Source organism: Gadus morhua, chromosome 10 (genome assembly GCF_902167405.1).
Source record: "Gadus morhua chromosome 10, gadMor3.0, whole genome shotgun sequence".
NCBI lineage: Eukaryota > Metazoa > Chordata > Actinopteri > Gadiformes > Gadidae > Gadus > Gadus morhua.
Window position 1 is genome coordinate 22247176 of NC_044057.1, and position 25747 is coordinate 22272922.

General features: G+C 44.2%; 1 protein-coding gene across 5 annotated transcripts in view; it reads right to left on the reverse strand.

Moving 5' to 3' along the window:
* gria1a (glutamate receptor, ionotropic, AMPA 1a) overlaps nucleotides 1–25391 on the reverse strand; it is a 63408-nt gene extending 38017 nt beyond the window's left edge. For 2 of the 5 annotated variants that reach the window (XM_030368879.1, XM_030368882.1), the window contains exons 1-5: nucleotides 24865–25386; nucleotides 24553–24687; nucleotides 9840–10079; nucleotides 4235–4419; nucleotides 932–985 (exon numbers count right to left, since the gene is read on the reverse strand). In XM_030368879.1, the coding sequence (XP_030224739.1) occupies nucleotides 932–985; nucleotides 4235–4419; nucleotides 9840–10079; nucleotides 24553–24687; nucleotides 24865–24952 (702 nt within the window). In that variant the 5' untranslated portion in view covers nucleotides 24953–25386. Of the gene's footprint in view, nucleotides 1–931; nucleotides 986–4234; nucleotides 4420–9839; nucleotides 10080–24552; nucleotides 24688–24864 lie in introns of all 5 variants that reach the window. The other 3 variants (XM_030368883.1, XM_030368880.1, XM_030368881.1) reach the window with 3 other exon arrangements.
* Nucleotides 25392–25747: the final 356 nt, after the last annotated feature.

Genomic DNA, 25747 nt, shown 5'->3' on the forward strand with positions numbered 1-25747 from the left:
GCCACTTAGCATTGATGTCTTTGCTGTCGTCCAAGAATTCTAATTTTTTAATTATATCTGGGAGACTGGCCAGACAAAAAAATAACAATATTGAGCCAATCTAAAAGATCCCAGCTGCATATTATCGCTGGTTTTCACCAAAGCTTCTGTTGATATAAATGTTCGCTCTTATTTCACTGAGTTTAGCGGGGCCCTAGATTGAGCTGTATGGGTCTACCGACCGTGTGCTTTGGAAGAAAACTGCAGCCGACAAAGGGAGCTAATGCACATTAGCCTGTGCACATTGTCCGCCTGACCTCTCACTGTCTATCTCCCCCAGCTACGCTGCGCGGCGCCGCAAACTGGGAGCGTCGGGAACAATTAGACCTCACGTCCAGCACTCCAATTTAAGCCGGGGCTCATTCCATGTCTCCTTTATATTCTGGGTTCGTATTTACTGGTCTGATCTATTCTGAATTTGACTTAATTCCATTGAACTCCCTGCTCTTTTATCGTTCTGTTATTTTAAACCTAATTTGTATCCATTTTGATGAATTACATTTCATTTGATTCACTTAGTTTGGTATTTTCTTGCTCGGTTGGCTTCTACTAAGATGTATTCTGATTATCTTCTTGAAGCAATAAGCTAACCAGCAGTGAAAAAGGGGAAAGACCTCAGACTGGCTAATGCTTGAGTGCTATAGAAGCCCTATACTGTACGTTTAACAATAGCTATATTTTGGGGGAAATTGAGTACCATCTTTTGGTCTTTAAACTTAATCATGATACGATATGATAATACTTTATTGTCAGAGCAAGTCTGCGAATAAAGGGGTAGCCAGAAAACACTGTTTGGTCCAATGTTGTGGGTCCTACAAAGGTTGTCTGTGTAGAATGGTGACTAGGATATAAATAGATGAATATATGAATGCAAAAAGACAAACAAACTTACCATGTTGGCCAAGATGTAGTGGTAGCTTTTAGCATTCTTGCCTTGTTCGACGATCTGAAGAAACAACAAACAAACAAAAACCAAACATTTAGTTAAAAAGAGAACACAGCAGAGAGAGCAGGAGGGAACGAGGCAGAGGAATATAAAAAGAAATCAAGACAAAGAGTAAGATAGCAAGACAAGGAGAGGGGCGAGTGGCAGCGGGAAAGAGAGAGCCAGAGAGTGACCCCCTTCTGTGTTGAATTACCCATCATTTGGACCCAGTTTACTTGACCTTGCCTTAATGGATCTAAACTAGCTTGGCGAGACAGCTTGCCAGGGAGCTTGAAGGAGCTTCATCGCAGAGTGAAAAGAGTGGCAGATCTGCTACACTGCTGGCATTATTCTGCCATAAGCCTGGTTTAATACAACATTATGTAGCTGTTTGATAAGATATCTCAAACTCTTACCAAAATGTGATAGATAATTACACGGTCAGATAGGAGAATGAAGTTCTCTATACCATATGTACGTCTAACGCATGAATTAGACAGTAACAGATGTGGTAAGGAGGATAAGGAGCATCCTGATGCACACTGGGATTGACCCCACTGTCCCCTTTGTGTGTCCCTGTCTATCCTGACACAATACTCTCCCGGGCTGAGTAGGTGGGGATAGGACATCTCCATAGCCACATCAACTCCAATGTAAAAAGTGTGCAAGCGTGTGCATCATTACGTGTGCATGTACACATTTATGCATTTGTGTGTAGACACACACACATTACTTATCCCATGTGAGTGCATGCTTGAGTGTGTATGTGTCTATGTGTGCAAGTGTGCGCCTGTGCCTGTGTGTCTGTTAATATATACACGCACGCCTGTACTTGCGTGCATGTGTGTGTGTGTGTGTGTGTGTGTGTGTGTGTGCCTGCGGGGAGTGCGGCTGCTCTTGGTTAACGGTGCTGTAGGGCCCCGGCAGACGGTAGCATTTGTTATTAATGGTGACCTGAGTGAAAGGCAGTCCCCGTCAGCCACGCCTGGGGCACGGGAAACCTGGCGAGGAGCCACAGCCAGAGACAGACACTGACACCAATAAATCAAGACACCTCTCCAACGACCCCAGACGCCGTCAGTCACTCAGCGCTAATATAACAACGTCTTGACGGACGGGAATGTTTTCATTTCGGCCGAATCATTTTAATTCCTTATTTAGTGTTCGGGATTCAATTTGAATCCCGAACGCTCAGCTATGTTTTTTTCGCTCTCTGAATGAAACATGTGGGGTTTATAGCCGACATGAAGATTTATCTAAGGGAGAACGGAACACTGAACCGGAGACACAGTAGCCTGGAGGGGAGTACATCTGCATTCAGTCCACTAAAGCATCCCTCTAGGCTACGGCTGGTGGGGGCGGGACACTGGGATCTACCCCCTCATCGCCTAGGGAGCTCATCGCTGGGTATCAGCTAGATGACTGCGTAAGGGAGTGTGGGGGGCAGAAGAGGCACAGGGCCCGCCACTCTGCCTCCTCTGCCATGTACTAGCCCAAGTATGATCGTGTTACTGTATCAGTGAGTGCGTATGAGAGAAGGGTGTCTAAATGGGTGAGTGAAAGTGTGTGTGTGTGTGTGTGTCTGTGAATTTAAATGTGTGTGTGTGTTTATCTGAGTGTGTAACTGTAAGTATAAATGTATCAGTGAGTGCATATTAGAATGGGTGTGTGAGTGTGTTTGGAAGTGTGTGTGTGTGTGTGCATTTGTGCGTGTGTGTGTAATTGAGAGTGTATTAGTAAGCGTATGTTTCACATCTGTATGTGTGTTTATAAAAAAGGGTTGTCTGCACATATATTGATACATGTGTGTGTGTGTGTGTGTGTGTGTGTGTGTGTGTGTGTGTGTGTGTGTGTGTGTGTGTGTGTGTGTGTGTGTGTGTGTGTGTGTGTGTGTGAGCTACTCTGGCATCAGGCAGCAGATGCTGGTGATGGATTGAGGCTGTCCTACAGGAGAACTTGTGAGGCTCAGCTCCTTGTAGCGCAGAGGGGGCTGAAGAAATAACCTTAACTTGGTGGCACAGAACCATCAATAACATTCTCACACACCATCTACTGCCTTCACATTAGGATCGGAAGCACCTGAGTGTTTGAATGTGTGAATGTGTGTGTGTGCTTGTGATTAGGTTTTTGTTTGTTTGTGTGGGTGTTTGTGTGCATATGTGTGTGCGTGAGTGTGTGTGTGCCTTATCATGTTTGCTTCTGTGTGTGTTTGAGTGTGATTGTGTTTGCATGTGTTTAGTATGCAGGTGTGTCATTGTTTGAATGTGTGTGAACTGTGTTCAGACATGTTTGCCTCGCTGTGTCTGCATGTGTATGATACAGTATGAGTACACAGTGGGTCAGCATGTGTGTGTGTGTGTGTGTGTACGAACCAAAAGGATACTTGTTCTAATAAATATGAAAACCACAAAAACAATTAAAAATATATTCGAAGAAAAAATAAACCCATTTCATCCAGCCCATTAAACACTAACACATTAATAAAAAGCTTTAAATGTTTTTAGTGCCTTTACTATTCACTGTTTGTGTGTGTGTGTGCGCGGGTTTGCGGATGCAAGAGTGTAATTGTGCATGTGTCTGCTGTGCGTGCTAATGGCCATGCAACCCCCCCCCCCCCCGCTCCAGCTGCACAGTGATTTGCGAGGGGCCGGTTTTGTTGCCGTGGAATGGCTGGCTCCAGAATGCCAGTGCCCAGTTATCTATCTTTACTGTCCGCAGTGGTCCGGGGGAAAGAACCGTCGCACTCAACCACCAGATTACACCGCCATTTTGGCGCTGAAACCACTTGGGTTCCGTCTGTTCTTTGTTCATCCGATTCAATCTGCTACGTCCATCTGCAGTTTACCATAAGCTGTTCTATCGCTACATTGTGTCTGCACACTATGTGGTGTCAGATCGGTTGACACTGGATTAATAGTTGTATTATATAGACACTAATGCTGTGATTAGGGCAGACATTAAATACAAATGGGCTGGTTTGTGACTACTGAACATGCTGACAGCTTTTATGTTCCGTGATGTATCGATGCAACAATCTGGGCCAGGCATTTCATATTCATATTCATAATTATCGAATGTAATTTAGTTTATTTGTCACTTGCGACTCGGCATATGGGGCTGTGTCATTGATGAAATAGCTAAGGGAAAGAAACAAAGTTATTTTAACTAAATATTTAGCCAAGAGCGAAAGTCTCAACACTTTTCATGCTCACTCTCTGCTTTCTGCCAATGCTAATGCAGAACAAAATGAAACCATGAGTCATAGGGTACCTTCTTGAGGATGCCGGTAAGCCGCTCGGTCTCACAGTCGATGATGATCTGGCCCTCCTTCCTCTTGTCCAGGTCCTGGAACACCTTGAGGAAGGACGCCTCTGTCATGGTCTCCACGTTGACCGACGTCACCAGCCAGTTCCTTTCCGCTGCCGTGTCCAGAACTTTCTGAAGCACGGAAAGTCCTGTCAATAGAAAAATTACATAAAAATAACCCAAATGGGTAAACTCGCATGGCGGATGGAAGAGGCATTTACATTTATATTTAGAGATTCAGCAGCAGACTCTTTCATCCAAAGTGACTTTCAAGTGAGGCTGCGGAACAATCAAAAGCACACAACTGAAGTGCAGAGAAGCAATCATAATCAGAAAGATGAATCATTTAATGTTTTTTTTTTATTATTTGCATAATTGTGTCATCTCAAGATACAAAGTGCAGTTCGACATCAAGTTCTGCATGGAAGCTAAAAACAACACAAAGTGCATAAGTGTACCAAGTCTGGATTCAAACTGGATGAAAGGGCGTGAGAGGACATCTAAATGTGGAAAACCAACGTGAGTATTCTCTACGTGGCGTTAGAGGCCTGAATCATGGACGACTAGCTTAACGACTCGTATCTATCAACTGAACTGAATACTCGGGAGGGTATATTTTATGCCATGGTTGTGCACGCACCATTAACACCGCAGTGCAGCTCACAACTCAGTATGTAAACACCGGCTTGCTCCAAGACATACGACCAGGTAAAAGAAAGGTTAACCAAGACCCTAACCTGTGTCTGATAAGCAAACCATTCTGAATCAGTGCTGCGGCCGAGTAGATAAATAAGAGTCCATTATGCAGCACAGTGCATGCCAATGTTGTTATCACGAGTAAACCGGCCACAGTTCCTTCTTCCACACTCACAAACGATGGCCCCTGTATATGCTAGCAGATGGCCCAATCTCACCAAGGTGAAGTGGCCTCCCAGTGTCAATTAGCTTATGTATTGGAGTGGTGTTGCACACCACTCCAATACGCTGTGACACTACTGTCTTCCCGGGGGGACGAGGGGCAGAGGGGCTAAAGGCGCCGCTGAGGGGGTTAATCACTCGGGACGACAGGAAATAAAAGGTGATTAGAGTTCACATTGATCGCGCCAACAGATTTACAATCAGACTGTGGCTGTTCTTCCTTATAGCTGCCCTACGGTGAACCAATTAGAAACCAGGGTGGAAACAACTGGAGCTGATTGGCAGATATTACCCAGCTGAGTTGAACAACCAAAGTAATTATTAAAAAAAGTTGAGAGGATTAATCACACAGCGGTCCTTCATTTGTATTTCATAGCACTCCCGGTTGGTGTCAACACGTCTGTGCAACAGAAAACCTTCTGTTGTTCTACCTGCGAATAATCAAAGGGTTGATTGGGAGAATGTGTGTGTGTTTTACGTCATAGCTATAGCCTGAACGATTTCTACATATTATCATACGGTTTTCTGAACTTCAAACATTGTGAAATTTTTGTAATGTATTTGAATGTGATGAAAAAAGCATTAGCATGACTGGCATTTTATGTAGAAGCAATAAAAATGTAAAACTAGGTGGGCTGCTAAGGTAGCATACAAAAATGGACAGGTAAAGAGCAAATCATAGCTCCTTGAATTTTGCAGTTTTTATACAATCGGTTTTGCTCATGGGTGAATCATTTTGGACCCTCTGCAGATTTATTTTGAGCGGTGAAATTGATGAAAGGCCTGAGGATGGCCTGGGCTCTACATCAGTACTGTGTGTCAAGCCTGCGAATCCTGTGGAATTCGCAGGCTTGACACAAAAAACGGGTAAGCTGTTGTTTCCAAGTCCAGTTGGACATAGTGGTTTCAGCACCATGGACAGCTCCGTGCAACAACACAGTCAAGCATTTCATTCAAGCCATTCTTTCTTATAACTTCTTTCTTTCCTTCTTTTTCTATTTCAATTTGCTCTCTCCATGTCTTTTTTAAACATTTTAATTCAGTGGTGAAAGACCCAATAATATACAAATGTTGAGCTGGTCACGACACATCAAAGCGTTTCAAGTCCCTTGCAATTTATTGCTACAACTTACTCCCTCCCTTTCTCCTTCATCAAACATTTCCAATCAATGCATGCAAAAAAAAAAACATACAAGTAACATGCTAATTAATTAGAAAGAAACCAGGAACGAGGGAGAGAATGAAGGAAGAAATAGGGAGCGCTAGCAGGCTAATGCGTTGCTATAAATCAAGTCCCCAGTCAGAGAAGCTAAAGCAGACCTTGGCAAGGTAAAAAAATAAAGGCACCTGGCGTGTGACTAATAGCACAGAGTAGCTGTCAACACAACCATTTTACGCACACAGACACCCTGGTTACAGGCCACAGGTAGACCGTACGACACACTTTGGGAAATGAATCTGCAAGCATTGTTTATGATGAGGTTTAAATGGACAACGCGTTTGTTTTGCCTGCTGCTGCCTAGGGACCAGGGGCACTTTGTCTCCAGACAGACGGGGAACGCTGCGTGACAAGGCCAAAATGAATTATCGAGATTTTGCTCATATCATGACATTTCCGGCTGCAACTATTGCAACATTTTTTATATTCATGAGAAATTGCCAAAATAAATATTCATTGGCACGAAAAAGACCAAATACACACAAATATTCATAACAGTCAAATAAATATTTCTCTTGAGGGCTTAAAGAAAATGAGTAGGAAGGATATTTGTAAAATATGTATCCAGGCAACAGGCACCGCTGATAGGGATTCCAACAGACTACCTCTCACATGTCATGTGACTTTAAACACACACACACATACACATGGTCATACGTGGCCCTGCACTTTCCGACCGTCTGATTGAGGGGACTTCAAGGGTTCTTGTGGCATTTCCGATCTGAAACAGCACTGAGGTGTGGGTGTGGATGTGCTTGTGTGTGTCTGTCTGTGGGTAGTTTGGGCACAAAGCGAGAACGGGATTTGTCAGTTAAAGCACACTTAATCCCCTTGCTTCCCCTGACGTTGGAAATAAGACGATAGACAAAACAGGAGACATCACAGCAGAATCATAGAGGAACATTTTAGTTTTAATATAGTTTATTTGTTAGAAATGTGGTTTTGTGCATGGTTTGTCTAAGACACTCGCTTGCCTAGACAAGCCATGCACATGTCAGCCATGCAGACATGCAAATGCCCAGGTACAAAACACATACACAAACAACATGTATCCACCTGCACACACACACAAACACTAGTGCTGTTTGAAGACATTTCTGGAGTCTAACCTAATGCTGAAATTACAATTCGAATGTGTATGAATAATTTTTTTTTAAAATGTGTTGGCTGACCTGAGCGAATCTCGCCCTTCTGAACTCGGCCTAACCGCATGGAAACCAAACGGCTTTTCTCACACGAAGGCTGATGAAAAATAGTTTTCACGCACGTTAAAAGGGATCATGCAACATATTCCTATAATAATCGTACCGGTGAAAAGGCTGATGGAATACTCAATCTATATAGCCTAGTGAAGACGAGCTTATGCTCCTTCCATTCACCAAAATATCCTATGGATTCAGAGGATTGGATTATACTGGAGTTTTTCTTTGTAAGTGTAAAATAGGGTAGCGAATGACTATGCATGGATGAGGGGGATTATGATAAGTGGTTGTGCATTCTTTAATACATGGATGTTTAGGAGACGTTAGTTTTTGAGGTTGTTTCCCCTGTTCAATAACTAAAATAGGCTATCACAAGAAAGTTGGTATCCAAAACAAAAACTGTTGCGATACAACTGCACACCTTCATGTAATCAAAATCAAGCTACATTCACGTATACAAGGTGCAATTAAGCTGTCGCTTGTGGTGCACACTGTAATCGTTGTTAACCACCATGGATGCAGTCAGAATACTGTGTGTTGAGAAACGTAGACAAGCTGTTACCTCTGCCATGTCCTACAACTTGCACGGTGTCCATGGTGACTATGAAAAAGACAGCTGAATGTGATTGGATAACGTATTTATCCTCTTGCTAGAGCCATAAAAATGGACCTTGGTGTTTAGTGTTGCCCTTTCGCTGAAATTGAGTTGTGTGTGTACAGTCCCATTCAACTCAATGTAAACGCCTCGATGAGGCGTTGATATGATATAATTTTGTGCTTAATAATATTACTTACTTAACAACCACATGCTACCGTATACATAGGCTTATGGCATAGGCAATGCATAAGCCTATGTATACTTTATTAGGTATATTGTAAATAGAAAGAAATTGACTTTTTTTTAATATATAATTGTAAAATAAAAATAATGGAAGAAATTCAATTGGGATTATAGAGGGAAATTGACCACTCGGAAACAAACACGCACACACACACACAGGCACAAACCCAGAAAGTAGATCTATCATGGACATGCTCCAATACACACAACACCTGGTGAAGTTGACACTGCATTGTGGGAAGTTAGCATCTGATTGGCTTAAGAAGAATGGAGGCGGGGGGAACAGGAGGGGGGATGACTACCACACCTGGTGTTGACAGATTGTCCTTTTGTGCCTTGCAGGCATACTTTTACACAGAGGCTGGCGTTATAATTGCATGCTCAAATATTCGTCTTTCATAACTTCGAAAGGAAAAAAGGCAATTCTTGCCAAAAAAAAAACTTAATTATACGACCCATTGTCTGCTCCATCTATTGGCAACCGCTGGGTCAATACCCTCCTCTGTGTCCTACTCTCTGTTCCAAACCACGGGCAGAAAAGAACAAATTCTTTGACGATTGCTCATTTCGACAAATTAGCTACGTTTGACCCCATTGCTGTTGCCATGGCAATAAGACGGTGACTCATGGCGCTCTGTGTAACGACTGGTACTCCCAATAGCAGCCTTGCACACAGCCCGCAGTTGCCATTTCTGTCTTTTTCGCATTGATCACAACCGCATAGCATTATTGTTTGATACACAAACATAGCGACACATCCCATAATGAAAGCGAAACCCTGAGCGGAAGGGTCACAGTGTGAGAAACGTACACCACCGACATCCCACTCCAACACTGCCAGTCTGCCACTCTGCAATTATTTGTCCGACCACACACAACTAAAATATGAAGATCAAATAACGCAAGAGAAGCAGAGGAATAGGACATGGAGAAAGCATGCGGTGAGGCTTCCTTTATCCCTCCATCTTTTTTTCTTTCCTTTCTTCTCTCGTTTTATTTATTTAATTCCATCTCGTTATCTCTATAATTTGCAATCTTTCCTCACATTATTATCCGTTGGACAACTTATTCACAAGAATATGAAGATCAACCATTGTCAGGGAAGCAGGGTTAGGGGAGACTATATGGTCTGGCTTATGCATGCGGTCAGTGTAGAGAGAGGGGGAGAGAGAGAGAGAGAGAGAGGGGGGGGGAGGGGGAGAGAGAGAGAGAGAGAGAGAGAGAGAGAGAGAGAGAGAGAGAGAGAGAGAGAGAAAGAGAGAGAGAGTGGAAGCGGGAGCGGGAGCGAGAGAGATAGAGCTAGAGATCGAGTGTGAGATCGAGCGTGCGAGAGAACAAGATTGAGCGTGATCGAGCGAGAGAGAGAAAGAGAAGCAGCATCTATTCTACCTGAATCGGAGCTGTACATGTAGACAAACTTGGTCCAGCTGTAGTGGTCGATCACCCCCACCAGGGCGTCCTGCAGCTCGGGCCTCAGCTGGATGACGAACTGGTTGGCCGTCTCGATGGGGAAGGACGGCGTGACGAAGCACACGTGCAGCGCGCCACAGAAGGACATGAGCATGTTGACCGTCTTACGGTCGTAGAGCCCGATGATGGCGTACACCCCCTTAGAGAACTGGGAGCAGACTGCAGAGAGACAAGAGAAGAAGGGAGGGGGTACAGAGTAAGTAATAGAAGGTTGAATTTCATAGTGTTTGCATTATCAACTTCAAGTAATCAATCCGTTGGCTTTTGGATAAGGTGACATTTTCTCGAGGCATTAGTTGCAGCTCAATTGTTTTCCATTTCGGGGGGACATTTCGTGCTATAAAATAATCATGGATTTGTTTCGACTTTACGGGGAAAGACTTTGTGACGGCTGGCCTTTATTGAAAGTTGGACGGGTGGGGGAGGGGCGGCTAGAGGAGGGAAGAGGTTAATCAATAAAACCCCACAGTTCCATTGACATTTCACAAGCAGAAGGGATCCGTCACCATCCTTCAGTCCTTTTCTTTCAGCCATCGTTCTAAAGTCGTTCTCCCATCCAATTTCCCACCATCACGGCTTCTACCATTTCTTCAACTTCCTCAAATTGCCTCTACCCGAATCTTTTGTTCTGATACCGTTCCATTCAACCATTCATGTTTCTCTATTCTCTCTATCCCCCCCTAGCTTTCTAAAACAAAGCCATCTCTGTGTGTGGACTCAGGGCTATTCTGGCCTGGGCTATTTTCCGCTGTGGCTGCGGGAGGGCCTTACGTTTCACAGTATTTACCAAGCAGATTGAAGGGGCTGTCTGTCCCCATCCCTGGGCCAGCTCACTGCTAGAGACGGGGGAGAACGGGGGAGAGCATGGCCCGCATCCAAAAGGCCTTACCCGCCAGAGCCATGCAGAGCCATCTACGCAGGCAAGTGAAGCGCACATACTGTACGGGCGTGTTTTAAGAGTGTGTGTGTTTGTGGTCGTTACATGCACTTACTTACCGACCAGCCCACATATCCACACACACACACACACACACACACACGCACACGCACAGGCACACACACATACACACACACACATACACACAGATATACCTGCACAGTGCACGCACAAACACATTCACACATACATCGCTTTTAGTGCTCGAATAGCTTGGTGACTCACTCTACTTAAAGCGATGCCCTGAAATAGACATGTTGCACCTCACCATGCAGACCTAGTAATGTCCTACACCTATCTGCCTTCCACGGCCTGCAGCACCCTGTCCAGCTCGCAAATTTGTCCCTCTCTCACCCTCTCGACCGTCCCTTTCCGCCAGGGTTTACCCGCCAGGTTTGCAAAGGTACCCCCCTTTTTCAAATGTATTTTCTGCATGTGCAGCAGAGATGAAAGCGCTGCAGTCCCTCCCCGCCCCGTCCTTAACCCCCCCCCCACCCCCACCCCCCATACCCCTGGGAGTGTGGTAATCGCTGACCTGTCTGGCCGCAGTCATTTGGCTTAGCGGTTATGATGTTTAATGCTCGGTCCTAGGGGTGACTCCTTCAAATCCCTCAGATGGGGTGGAGGTTGGGAAGGTCTATGTTCGGTCACACAAGGATTCAACATACAGAGTTTTATCTACTTCTCTTCTTGGGTCGACTCCGTGGAATGGGTTGGAGGAGCCACCTTGGTGCATGTATCTAGTATCTAGCGAAGAGGGCAGTCAATTGGTCCAGATGTTATCGTGATAAAAGAGGAATGGATTGTACGTTTATTTTTATTTGAAATGTATGTATACTTTGTATATGTATACTTTTGAATTGTTGAATTGACGACTAGGGAAATAACTCACAGACCTTGTTGTGATTTATTGGTTATTGTAAAATCCACTGGGTGTACTGCACATTACAGTCTACATCCATCGATTTCCCATCAATAACAAGCACCTGTAGCACACAATAAATAACTGTAGGTTACTGGGAATATAGCAGGTCTTCATCGTTTTTTCCCATCTTGCCATTTAAAGTGAACCTGCACTAGTGACATGGGAATTCACTTCTCCAGCACTATCTTCCATCGGCTCCCCATCATGGCCACCAGTGCTATCTATTTAGTAATGTAGCAGATGCTTTTATAAAAAGTAATTTACAGTGATTTTATTTAGATCTTCTTAATCTGGGGATCCAACAGTCCTACTAGCAGAACTTCTTAGGGAAGGCACAGAGCCTGGGCCGGAACCTGAAAACAGGCGCCTTGTTTTCTGTTTATTTACATATTCTACCAAAGAAAACTGATTTGCTCGAGTGGACGCAGCTTTCAGAAGGGGAATATTTTTTTCTACAGTGGCCAGTCTCCACAGTGTTGATATTAAACATTTAAGACTCTTTTTTACAGTTGACCAATGCTGGTTGGGTTTGTGCTCCCAAATAACGCGCTTACAGATCCCCGCACCCAGCAACGTGATTGGTCGAAACAAATGTAAAGCGAAAGAACGTGAAATGCCCTGTTCACCCAGACTCGTTGGACTCTGACTTTGAACTTGAGTACAATTTGCAGGAATGAAAAAAATTATGCAAAGGGTGCACTTTAAATGTTACTTTAACCCAGATCTTTTCGGCTGCTTCCATAATTCACAAACACCACGAGGCCATCCTGCCTGCTCAGCACTGTGGCCAACTAGTTCTACTTATTTTTTAATAAAGTACCGGTAATAGAAAGAAAGCCGCAACCTGGAAAGGATTGATGGTAACACAACAGGGGCAGCTGTCAGGTGCCACTCCCGCTGCTTCTGTCTCTCCCTGCTCCCAGTGTACCCGTATCCCGCAGCTGTTCCTGGGCTTAGTGTGAGCCAGATATCCCATGACAGATATCAGTGACTCTGCCTGCTGCCCATATGATCGCTGTGTTGATGACCAGGGGGGAGACAGCAGCATCATCTGCACAGGATGTGTCCGATAGGATGGTAGGATAGTATAGACGGCCATGGCTGTCAGTATTCTCTGTATGTGTAATGTGTATACTGGAAGAGCATGGTTCTCTCTCACTGTGTTTAAATAGTTTGGATTTGGCCTTATAGACTGCTGTTGGTTTTTATTGGTCCATAATATTGCTTAAGGGCTCTGACATAAACGGTGTTTAAATAAAGTATAATGGTAAGCACTATGTTCAATGAACTTTAATTATGGATCATAGTCAATGTTCTAGCTTATAAATGTGCAAATAAACTGCTCGTTATAAGAGGGCCTCAATCCAAAGGATTTAAAAAAGGAATATGACAGGAGGCATTTTGACACTTTGAACATCCAAATTGAAAAACTCACTGGAGTCTTTACTTTCTGCTTCCAACCACAACCGTTTAGAAGATGCTCAGGCGGCTCCAACACTTGCAACATCGCAGCTCAAGCCTCATTTTCAGACGGCCGCAAGCTGCAAGGAATTGCTATCAGATGCCAAATCCTCCTAATCTGATAAAACCAGACAAACCAAGACAAACCAAGACATGCATGTGTGTGTGTGTGTGTGTGTGTGTGTGTGTGTGTGTGTGTGTGTGTGTGTGTGTGTGTGTGTGTGTGTGTGTGTGTGTGTGTGTGTGTGTGTACGTAGGCATGCATGCAAGTTTGTAAGGATCATCAGAGCCATATCATGTATACACCATATGGTGCCTTCATTAGCTTGTGCAGAATGGATGCATGGGCAATCAATTATTAGCATTTTCATTACCATTTAATAAGGGGAATTGTTTAGGCTTTTGTTGAAAATCATACTTCTTTTATACATATAACCACGTATTGGGTAATTTCTGTAAATATTATGTCAAACGATTATTACAAACATTGTTAGATTTAATAACGTAGGGAGAAAGGTCGGCAATACCAGCCAGTATGAAACAGCCCCTGCCCCTTGACTCTGTCAAGAATATAACTACTTCCTTTAGCTGTTATGTCAGACTAGCAGCTTCACAGTCCTCCTTTCAATCTCCATAAAGATTTATGAAGTATGGAATGAGCTTCTGTGTTATTAGTTGAACATTTGATTTACCAATCTGCTCACTTGTTTTACAATCGCAATCTACAGTGTGAACAACAAGGCTAGAAAGGGACACGAAATAGCTTATAAAAAAGCTTAAACTTCAATTTAAATCAGTTTTTCACGCCATAGAATGCCCAATAACACAGTGCTTTAACGCAATATTTCCAAAGTGAATGTCAAACTTGATGACTTTTATGGATGTTTTATCTTTTGGTAGGCATCAGTCAACAGTCCAACCCCTTTCGTTTCAGCGAACAGCAGAACTCCAGAACCTGGATTCTCAGAGTTCGGCATTGCCTTGATAAGACAAGGACTCTGGCCACTTAGGCATGTTACATATAAAGTCAATGTCCTCTGCAGAACTCAAGGACACAGCATGTGGTCATATTGGCCACGCTTGTCAGCTGAATCTTCCAAGAGCATCACTCGAAAAACGGCAGTGTTGAAAAAAAGGATCCAAGAACAAAAAACAATATCAGTATGAATCAGTCGCAGAGTAAACATTGAACTGATACATGTTGTATTCATGTGGATCTGTGAAAAGACGGTTTGCATCAATTCACCTGAATTATGTCCCAGCGTTTACTAATTACCACTCCTGTTCAACCGAGGGAAACATTTCCATACGTTAGATTAAACACATTCAAATCCTTAATTGAATCTGAGATAACATTTTGCTCCACTGTTAGGGCACAGGGTTACGCCATCAAACATGCAGATCTCTGAGACTATAGAGTGGTTGACACAGAAGCCACACTCCCACGAACACAAGACGCCATGGAAATGCGCTCTTATCTCCATCGACTCATTGCCAATAACTGTGGAATTAAGAAGGAATGGAATAAAAACAGGGGAACATTCTTGTTCCCCTACGGTCCTACGCTTGTTCCAAAAAACGCTAATCAGCTTTGAAAATGGAAGAGAGGGAGAAAGGGCGAGAGAGAGCGAGACTGACAAGAGAAGTCAATACAAAACCCACAGCATAGCCGGTGCACACAGAAGCAAACACACACTTGGTCATGCCTACAGACAATCACATCCTTGCTGTCTACGAAAAAAGCCCATTGTTAAGTCTGTCGTGTTTGTCGTATTTGTTTTGACATGAGTCTCTCTCTCTCTCTCTCACTCTCTCTCTCTCTCTCTCTCTCTCTCTCTCTCTCTCTCTCTCTCTCACTCTCTCTCTCTCTCTCTCTCTCACTCTCACTCTCACTCTCTCTCTCTCTCTCTCTCTCTCTCTCTCTCTATCACTCTCACTCTCACTCTCTCTCACTCTCTCTGACTCTCTCTATCACTCTCTCTCTCTCTCTCTCTCTCTCTCTCTCTCTCTCTCTCTCTCTCTCTCTCTCTCTCTCTCTCTCTCTCTCTCTCAGACACACGCACACACCCTTTGTGGAAGCCGTCAGTCAGGTGGTGGGCGTGGACAGCCCACTCAGCCAAACTCCTCCTAGATAGCATGAGTCACACACTGCAATCAATCTCCCTCTCTCTGTTCAGAGGAGCAAAACGATGCAGCAGTGCCACGCATCAGCATTTGTAATACCAGCAGGTAGGTGGGAAGCCAATGTGAACCGTGCGCCGCCAATCTATTTCATGGAGTGGGAGATAAAACTAATTCCACGCTGTATTTGGTGGTCCGTGTAGTGTAGACATAGTAGTCATAGAAACAGTAGCACAACCATATTGTCTTAAACCATGGATGAAGATGTTTCCTCCTGCAGGTCGCGGGAGTGCAAACGTGTTTGTAGGCTTGAAAATAGTAAATTCATTTTCTTTTCACCCGCCATTACATAGTTCTCTACACAGCACATCGAACCCAACCCCCGCAATGAGGACCCAGGGCCCTCTGAGGGACGGGGTTCACAGACTGGTGCCTGCTGGTCCCTGGCGTAAACATCCCTGGCTCCCACGCACTCAGGGGAAGACTGAGCGGCAATGCCTGCCTCACACCCCTTCCTTCTGCTCATACAATAGGAGGGGAGAGGACGGCTGGACCAAACGACTTGAAGAAAGTAGTGGTGCTTCAGAAAATTGTTCAAAGATATAAATTTGAATGGGTAGAAGACAAAAACTATGAAACAAGCCCTCGGAAGTGCGAACGTAGGGACGGCTAATGTGCACTGCTTTGACACTGGAGATTACGAGCATTTAAAACCAGGCAAAGGTCAGGGAGGAAAAAAAGGACAAACACTGCATTTTCAAAATAAAGGTGAAATATGGGATAGCAAACTCAGCCACTGGGAGGTATATTAATGGCGGCGTCGACGCCTCTGTGAAAAAGATAGAAAGTATTGCTGAAAGATAGCAAGTGTTTTTGTTAAAGATAGTGGGAGAAGAAAGGGAGAGTCAGTGTTGGGGAGGTTAGATTATATGAACAGCACAGGGAGTATAAGGAACAGATGCCATACTAGCAGAGGAGTCCACAGCGACATTATGGCCAACTCACCGATTTCCCTCTTCTCCTCCTCCTTGTAATAAAACAATGGTTGAGCAACACCTCATTAAGCGGGTAATGGAGAGTGTGAGAAATCTCTCCCCCAGCTCCAAACATCTCTCTCTCCCCTCCCCCCCTCCCCCCATGCTCTCTCACTCAGGGTTATTGTCTCATTTCCTCGCAGCTTCCGTCCGCAAATCCAATCTGGTTCGTGTTGGAGTCCTGCGGCCTGCGTTGAATAAACGCTTACATGAGCAGCGGGTCAGAACCTGGCAACCAGAGCCCCCAACCTATCGAGGGAGGAGGAGGGACGTGGGGAGGGGCTTTAATTTATCCCCCTCCCTCGCGGTGCTCCCACCACAATCATCCCTCCATCTGCGCCTCACTGCCAACAGGTGCGGTGGGACGATCCTACTCGCATCCGATTTTGTCTTGACGGAAGGAGTTAAACTAAGTCACAAAATAAATAGTAACTAAAGGGATATGAAAACGATGTGTCTTTGTTAAAAGGTATTGGGTCAGTATTTGCTACTGCTACTTTAACTATCTAACTATACAAGATCTTTGCTTTCTCCTTATGGTAATAAACATTGCAAAGCCCAATGCACAAGGAGCACGAGTTTCAGTTCACATCTGAAGTGGCACCCAAATAAGAAGCAAAGAAGCTGTATTTTTTCGCTTCAAATAGGACTGAAGTCTCTTTTTCGTGTGAAAATGTGTGCTTTGGTCCAAGGTAGTGTGGCAGAGTATACCGATACTGGAACGGTACCACCATACCTTCCCATTAGAAATGATACAGTATCCCAATTTATTGATACCGCTACTTAAAGAATGTCTCAAGGCGTATTTCCTATGAATGTGCGACAGCAGCACAGTGTGTCTGTGTGTGTGTTTGTGTGTGTTTAACTTTTTGTTTCCACTCCCTGCATGCATAGTGGCCATGCTAAGGAATTTTTCTCTCCCAAATGCGTGCTAGTATAAACTGAGGGCATGTATTCTTTGTCTGAATGAAGCACCCTGCATTGTGCATTTTATTTCATTCACCGAACATCAAGTGTTAGAAAAAAAACGTTAAAGAGATTAATAAAAAACATTCTACATGTCGTTCCACAAATCATAGGACCGTGTTTGGTTGCTTGCAATAAGGTAGTACAGGCGGGTAAACTGATCATTTCGAAACATTAATTTGAAGATATGTCCTGCTTTGTCAAATGTGCGCATTTTATGATTGACTTTTCTTAAAATGAATCACGAAGAACCAAAACCTTTGTGAAAATAAGCATAAATAGCTTGCCAAACTCTGTGAGTGTGATGTGAGGCTTGCCAAAGTAAAAAGTAAATCACAAACTCAGCTTTAGGGGACATCAGATAACTGAAACCATGTAAAAGCTTTAATAACAACAAACAAGAACTGGAGGTCATGGAAGTCTTGCACTTCATGGGGATGGAGCTCAAACCCAGGATTATTAGATATCTGGGGAGGTACTATATGGAAAAAATGGTATCAGATTGCTGTGTTTATATATCTTTAAAATGAAGTAAGCGATAGTCTCAGTCAGTACTTTCTCAATATCCAAATTTGAAATCCCATTGCATTTGATTCATGAAATCCATTATTATCTATTAGATCTGACATGTAGATAAGCACTCAAAAGAAGAGAAACAGTAGATTAAGCCCTCTTGTGTAATCCTTCAACCTCATGCTAGCGGGAGGCAGCACTCGCTGTCATTGAACAACAGTTGTTTCACGCAAAAACATAAAAAAAACAATGTCTGTGCCGTTGTTTAAATGACAGGAGCTGTCCTCGCCTGTCGCCCGGAGAGCAGCCGGCCCCCCGTATATTACGCTGTTGTACTGCTGTTCAAAAAAATAAATAAACGCTGCGCTTTGTTCCTCATTAGAGTACACAGGAGCTTCTCAGATGTCTGACAGGGAAAGGGGGGCCCCACATGTCCGTCTGCATTAGAACACACGGGAGGGAGAGAGAGAGAGAAAGCTACATCAGAAACATGACAGCTGACATGTACTGCCGTAACTCCTGTTCTTCATCTCCAATATCTCGGCACATTCTGACATAAATCCCAGCTGCCGAGCTCCGGCGTCCATGATGTGGAGGGCGGAGCGTCCCCTCCAGAGAGCACAGATTTGCTGCCTGGGAATTGCTAGATAATTGGTTAGCTTGTGTGAATGCAGAGGGAGGGACGGGTGGGTGGGTGGGTGGTGGGTGGGAAGGTGGGGGGTGGGGGACAGGGCTGGTCGTTAGTGGGCGCGCTCAGAAAGACAATGAAGGAGGAGAGCCGGGAGGCACGGTGAAGGAGTTGGGTGAGAGTGTATGTGTGTGCAATGAGAGAGTGAAGGTATAAATGAGATGGATAGATAGATATAGATACGTACATACGTACATACATACATACATACATACATACATACATACATACATACATACATACGTACATATGTACATACATACATACGTACATACATACATACATACATACATACATACATACATACATACAAATGAAGTGGCGAGAGGATGGAAGAGAGAATAAAAATTAGAGAGGGAGAACACACAAGGTTAATAAGAGCGTATCCAGACTATAAAAAGGGCTGATATGTGTGTATTTATATGTGTGCACTGCATGCTGTCATGCATGCATGCATGACAGTTTGTGCGCCAGGGTTTCTAATGTGTGAAGGAGGGCTGAGGTGTTTGTGTGAAGGGCAGGGATGGAAATGTGTGACCAGTGGTTTCTCATCAAGGTCACAGGCTGCAGGGCCGGAGGTGGTTCAAGATCACCCTGCCTTCTCCTGACCCCCCAGAGAAAGGCCACAGCAGAGAGCTGAAAGGTCATATACATGCCTTTTGTTTCCTCGCTCATTACCATAACATAACCCTGCCTCCACAGCTGAGCCAACACTCAAAAACAAACACACACAAACACACTTTCTCCCAAACACACAATATACAAGCTCCAGGACAGATCTGCAATCATATCCACAATACACTTTTCTCACTTGCATACGGAAACGGAAAAAGCCACACACCGCACAAACACAGACATACACACAGACACACACACACACACACACACACACACACACACACACACACACACACACACACACACACACACACACACACACACACACACACACACACACACACACACAAACACAATATCCTCTGTGGCGTGCACTCTATCCCGGTATTGTTTGGGGAGCAGTTGCAGATGATCTACATTGATTGCTATGGGCACTTCCCCATCCCTAACGCTCCAGCAGAGGCAAAACCAAACCAAAAATAAAAACAATCCAAGCCTCCAGATTCATCACAATCACAACTGCCATGCCCACCAAGCGCAGAAGGAATGAACACAGTTTCCTACCATGTTATGTATTTTCCCCATTCTTCTTTATTTATTCACTCAATCTTTTGACAATTTAACTGTCACACCTGCGACCAAAAGGACAGAAATGTGCACATATTTCATCTGCCTTCGACGCAGCCGCCCCGACCTGTCCCCTGCGTCGCACAGGGAGTTGCGGCGAGACAATCGCGGGGAACATAAAGAGTTGAAGTCTTGACGCTGCTGTAGCACAATGAGTGGCACCACAGGCTACGTGCTCCGGTACAACACCCCAGGGTCTGATTGACACAAGCCATCGGGGCTGAAATTGCAGCGTAACCTCCAGCACTCCCACACCCACCCCCTCAACACACTTGCATCACATCGGAGACTCTCTGCTTAGGGGTCAGTGTTATTTTTGTTTGTATTTCTGGTTGGGAGAAGTCGGTCTTGAAAGGGGTGGGTATATAGAAGCAAAAGGTCCCCACAAAACAAGATATTTATATCGGCTTTTGTTTTTCTTTCCAAGGCAATCCTTTGCTTCTTACTTTTTCTTTTTTTCACAGGAGAGCCCTCCTCTTTTCCATGGGGTGATTATTACATTACAGTATTTATGCTCATAACTCCATGAAGCAATAGCTTTTGATGGGCTGCGCTGAATAATACATTAAAAGCATCTGCTTAAGCTCCATCTTCTCCAAGCAATTGTGCATGTTAATATATATATATATATATATATATATATATATATATATATAGATGACAAGCATGTGTGAGTGCACGTTTGAGAAAGAAAACATTAAATAAGTGAATTGATCGTGTCTCCTTTACTTGGCTATAACGAAGTGGACCTGCAGACACCACTGGGTTGCAATTCATATCTGCCCTAAGCTAGTTCAAAAATCTCTCCTCTCCCATCTCTCTCATATCCTCTCCTCTTTCCCCTTTTTCCCCATCTCCTAGTTCTCCTACCCCCTACCCTTCCCCACCTTTCCTCTCCCTCACCTCCTCCTCCCCCCTCCTATCATCTCCCCTCCCACAACATTCCCTATCTCTCTTACGACCCTGTCCTCTCCTGGGCATTGACCAGGAAGGAAAGGGCCTCTGTGTAGACCTTCCAGCATTGATTAAAGCTGTCCCTTAGATTCTCTTCCAGTTGCCTCCAACAGATCCTGGGACGCTCGGGGTGGGGGAAGGGGATTGCAGCCCAGCGTGGATGACAACACAAATGGTTCTATGCCTGGGTCCTAATTAGCAGTAATGAAAGGTGGTTGGTTATTGGTTTTGTACACTTGGACACAAAATCAAAGTCATGCCAGATGCTCATGAAGCTTGGTCGCTAGGGTACTAAATGCTGCCTTTTTTTGCTGGCCGATCTCTAAGAATCAAAGTAAGACTTATTTACTCTGTGATATGAGATTTGGGCTGCAAATAGCCGGAGATAAGCTCAGCGCCTTGTACACAGAAATCAAAGAACAATATGGATATTGGCAGGAACCTGCAGTGGATTTCGATATGAAGCCATACTTTAAATTGAATATATTTATCCAGTCAATAGCAGATTATGTTAATGTGATATCTAACTGATACAGAGAAGTGACTAACGTGTATGCGACATAAGTCGATATGTAAGCCTGTTTCAATAATATTTGATAAAAATCCTCCTAATAAATATGAATAAAAATGACAGTGCAGAACAGGGTTTTTCTACCACATTAGCTACTTGGCTGCGCATGGCGCTGCTGTTAGAGAGTCAAGGGAGAAGGCAAACGGGCTCTGACACCGCATGTATCGCTGTGTCACATTGTTTTGTCAGATCAAACCGCTCCACCAGTTAGAGCCTTATTAGTCCCCAGACTCAATTCAAGTCTCCACATCCCATCTGTACTCTTACGTCTCCTGTTATGAATCTCTATTCCACACCCTATCTCTGTCTTTCTCACTCTCTAATATTTTCTTTTTTTACCTAATCCCCTTTTTTCAACCTTTTCACTAATTCAACCAGGCTTCCCCATCACCACCATCCACCCACCTTACTCCCCGTTATTCAAAAGCCTTCCTCCTATCCCTCTGTTGACCAGGTGTCTGGGTTCTCGCTCTGCGTGTGTGCGCATACGTGTGCATGCATGCGTGCGTGCGTGTGTGCGTGTGTGTCTAGCTGATGATGCATATCACGTGCATCCGGAGTGCCATTCAACCCCCAACGGCACAAGGGCCTATTCACACATTTGCGACCAGCAAGAACCTTCTGAGTTTGTTCCCCTTACTACACACACACAAACACACACACAGAGACACACACACAGAGACACACACACAAACACACAAACCCCCACACACACACACACACACACACACACACACACACACACACACACACACACACACACACACACACACACACACACACAAACACACATAGAGGTAAGCCGTCACTCCACCATGGTCTGCTCAGGAGATGTCAGTGTTGGCACTCAGACACAGTCCTGCATACAAAGGTTCAACCACAACCAAACACATGGGATTATCACCTGCGCACACACACACACACACACACACACACACACACACACACACACAGACACACAAACGAAATACACACTGTAAGAGCGCCGACCCACACCGAAGTGCATCAGCACCACGTAAGAAAGCTACACATCCGTGCGTATGCTTCTCGACTGATTCTCTACACATGGTTTCAGTAACCAACGAGCTGACAATTAACACAAAGAACAACCTGCCTTTGGTGTCTGAATCGATGGAAACACAAGGCCCTGGGGCCTCTCTCGTTCCTAACACATCTCCACCACACACACACACACACACACACCGTGTGTGTGTGTGTGTGGGGGGGGGCTATTTTGGAAGCAACATACACACAGCTGGGGAAGAGGGTGTCGTCTTCATTGGCCATACTCTTCCCTTTGCCAGTATCGGCGTCAGCCTGCCATCTCAACCATGCAGCCCATGGACCTGCACGTCACAGTGATGAGCGGATGTTAAAACGTGATGTGACGGCGACCGGAGGACGGGACCGGAACGTGACACATCTTCCGTAATCGGATATGAGCTCAAAAACAGAAGTCAGTGTAAACCCACCAATATATTTTTCTGAAAAACTAAGTGGATTTTTTTTTCCATGGCAACCAAGCACATTGGGATGTGAGTTTTCAAGTGTTCAGTGTAATTGAAAGCAGAGAGCAATTTCTCAAAAGTCTCCGCCAGAGTGTGCAATCAGCAGGAACATTAAGTTCACATATACACAGGTGTATTTGCAGGTTGGATTTGGGGTTGTGTATTTCTCAATACAATCCTTAGCGGCATTGAAACCCGTCTCCCCTTCTACTAGGTACATGCAATGTCACACTCCTTCTCTGATTCTGACATATGTGTTGGCTCTGCTCGAACAAGCCCCCTTGGAAACAGCCCCTGGCCCCCCTTATTTGTTTGCATCGCACAGGGTGAGCACTGTCTTGTTAATGACAGCATGGGGGACTGTTTACAGTGCATTAGACAGCTACTGCTTCAGCAACCCACATAGGAAGCATGATAGGCTGATTGGCAGGTGGATGATAATTGTGAGAAGGGAGAGGCGATCTCATAAAGGGAGAGAGAGAGAGAGAGAGAGAGAGAGAGAGAGAGAGAGAGAGAGAGAGAGAGAGAGAGTGTGTGTGTGTGTGTGTGTGTGTGTGTGTGTGTGTGTGTGTGTGTGTGTGTGTGTGTGTGTGTGTGTGTGTGTGTGTGTGTGTGTGTGTGTGTGTGTGTGTGTGTGTGTGTTTCTATTGTCTAATCATAGTTTCAGCATGTCAGAAAAAAAAATCGAATCATGAGAAGTATGCAGCTACTTATAGAGATGTCATTCAGCTTTGCTCCATGACTATTTGCTATAAACACGCTCATTCTTCTTCTTGTCTGTTTGGTTTCTCCAATTAAATAGAAACAACTTGAAGCAAGTTGAGAAATGGGTTTATGTTTATTTTGATGCTAATGTGTGATGTGTAATGTGTAATGTATGTGACATAGGCCTACATTGTAATTCTCTGAGGAACTCTGGCATGACCTTTTGATTGCTAATTAACCTTAAAACGATGCTGCCTCCAAAATCCACATTTAAGGCCATAGTGTATAAATCTAACTAATTATATGTTTTGAATGGCTTTCATGCAACGGGGTAATGATTCTTATTGCATGCAGTTTATTATTAATATTATAGTATATTATCAATGATTGAAGCCAGATACATTTGAATATTGTTTTCCAACTCCAGGTCGGCACTCCAGGTCTAAGGTTAAAAAAAAAAAGACAAAGAATGTCGTTTGTATTTTTGTGTGTGTAGGTGTGTAGACTATATGCATGCATAAGTGTGGGTGGTTGACTCCGTCTGTGCCCGCGTGTATGTGAGTGAGTGTGGCAGAGAGGGAGTCTCGGAGTGCGCACTGGCGATAATCGCATAAAAGTGAAAATACGTTTAGACAGGTTTTAATCTTTAACTATAATCGATCAGATCAGTGTGGTTGATTGTCAGTAGTACATCAAATTAGTATTAGAGATTAAACCGATTCAGATCTATCAAACGGACTATTATTTCCGCACCATCCGACACTGTTGAGTGTGATTCAACACGTGAATCGCCCATTCGGTAAAATAATCATAACGACGTTGAACAATAAGAAAAATCCACTGATAAACGGGAATTTGCATTGAATTCAGCAGTTATTCTTGACATGGTCTCGTAACAAATTATTCTCAGCAACAGTTTGAATGGAGGAGGGGGCACGAGCGGACATGTTTAACAATGGGAACATAGGATTTGATTAAATAGATCCCCATGAAATCGTACTTACATGCATATGTCATTGAGAAGCTGTTCCCCATCTTGACCACATCCACTTGCGGCACCAGTTTGGGGACTTCCAGGTGATGCGTGAGCGCGAACCGAAAAACCTCATATTCGTGTGATTCGATTGGGAATAATCCACCTGTAAATGACAGCAAAAGAGGTATTAAAACCGAACACGAGAGAAAATCTGTTAGACGACCAAACTACCGAAAAACGGCAGCGAAAAACAACCAAAACTTTAGCGTATTCGACGCCAACGTCGCGCGAAGATCTACGGAAAAACCTTTAAAAGAAAACGCGTGTGCGCATTTCTTACCTATATTGATGTTACTTGGGAAACCTGCGGTTGAACCCAAGCATATCCCCAGTAAACTGGTGCAGAGGATGGTGAAGCTTCGCTGCATATTTCCTTTGGCATTGGCGAAGGAAAAAATACCCAAAATCCAACCATAGGTCTTTTCCGTGGTAAAGTTAAATCCCCCTTCTCCTCCTCCACTCCGCTCGACTCCTGCTACGGCAACGGCGACATCAACCTCTACGGCGAGGGCGAGACGGCTACTGAGATGACGCCGGAGGAGAGGCTGACTGTGTATACGCGCACCTTCTTCTCCTTCACGTCTGCACCTTTCCCGCGCTCTGCTGCTATCGCTCTCGTGTCCTCGGGTGCTGATGCATGAGAGCGAGCGGGGAGTCGGGGACTTCAGCGCGAGTGAGCGAGAGAACTCTTTTACCCACAAGTCGTTCCTTTGCGAGAAACGCAGTGGTGCTAAAAGGATAAAAAATATCTGTCCTTTGAAATGCTTTTTTAAATATTAAGTTTAAAGCAAATAGTCTTTTATTGTTATTTTATTCAAAGCGTTAAGTCTGTTACCTGACCTCACACCTCGTTTTTCCTGAACCGTTATTCGCTCTTTGTAAAAATAAACGTTTAGTAGGTCAATCAATAGCGCACGTGAAACTATTTTCTTCCAATGCAAAAACGAGCATATTCCTCAAGCGCCCTCCTCCGTGTGGGCAGATGATTAGCTGTTGGTTTCCGTCGGCTATTAATGTTGATAGTCAAGGTTATCACTTAGGATTCAATCCCTTCGCCAAGTCCATACCTACTCTAACTAAATAAGTGCTTTGACACCTTAATAATATTGGATACCATAAATAAATAGGCCTACATGCAAATGATTGTACCAAATGCATAAACA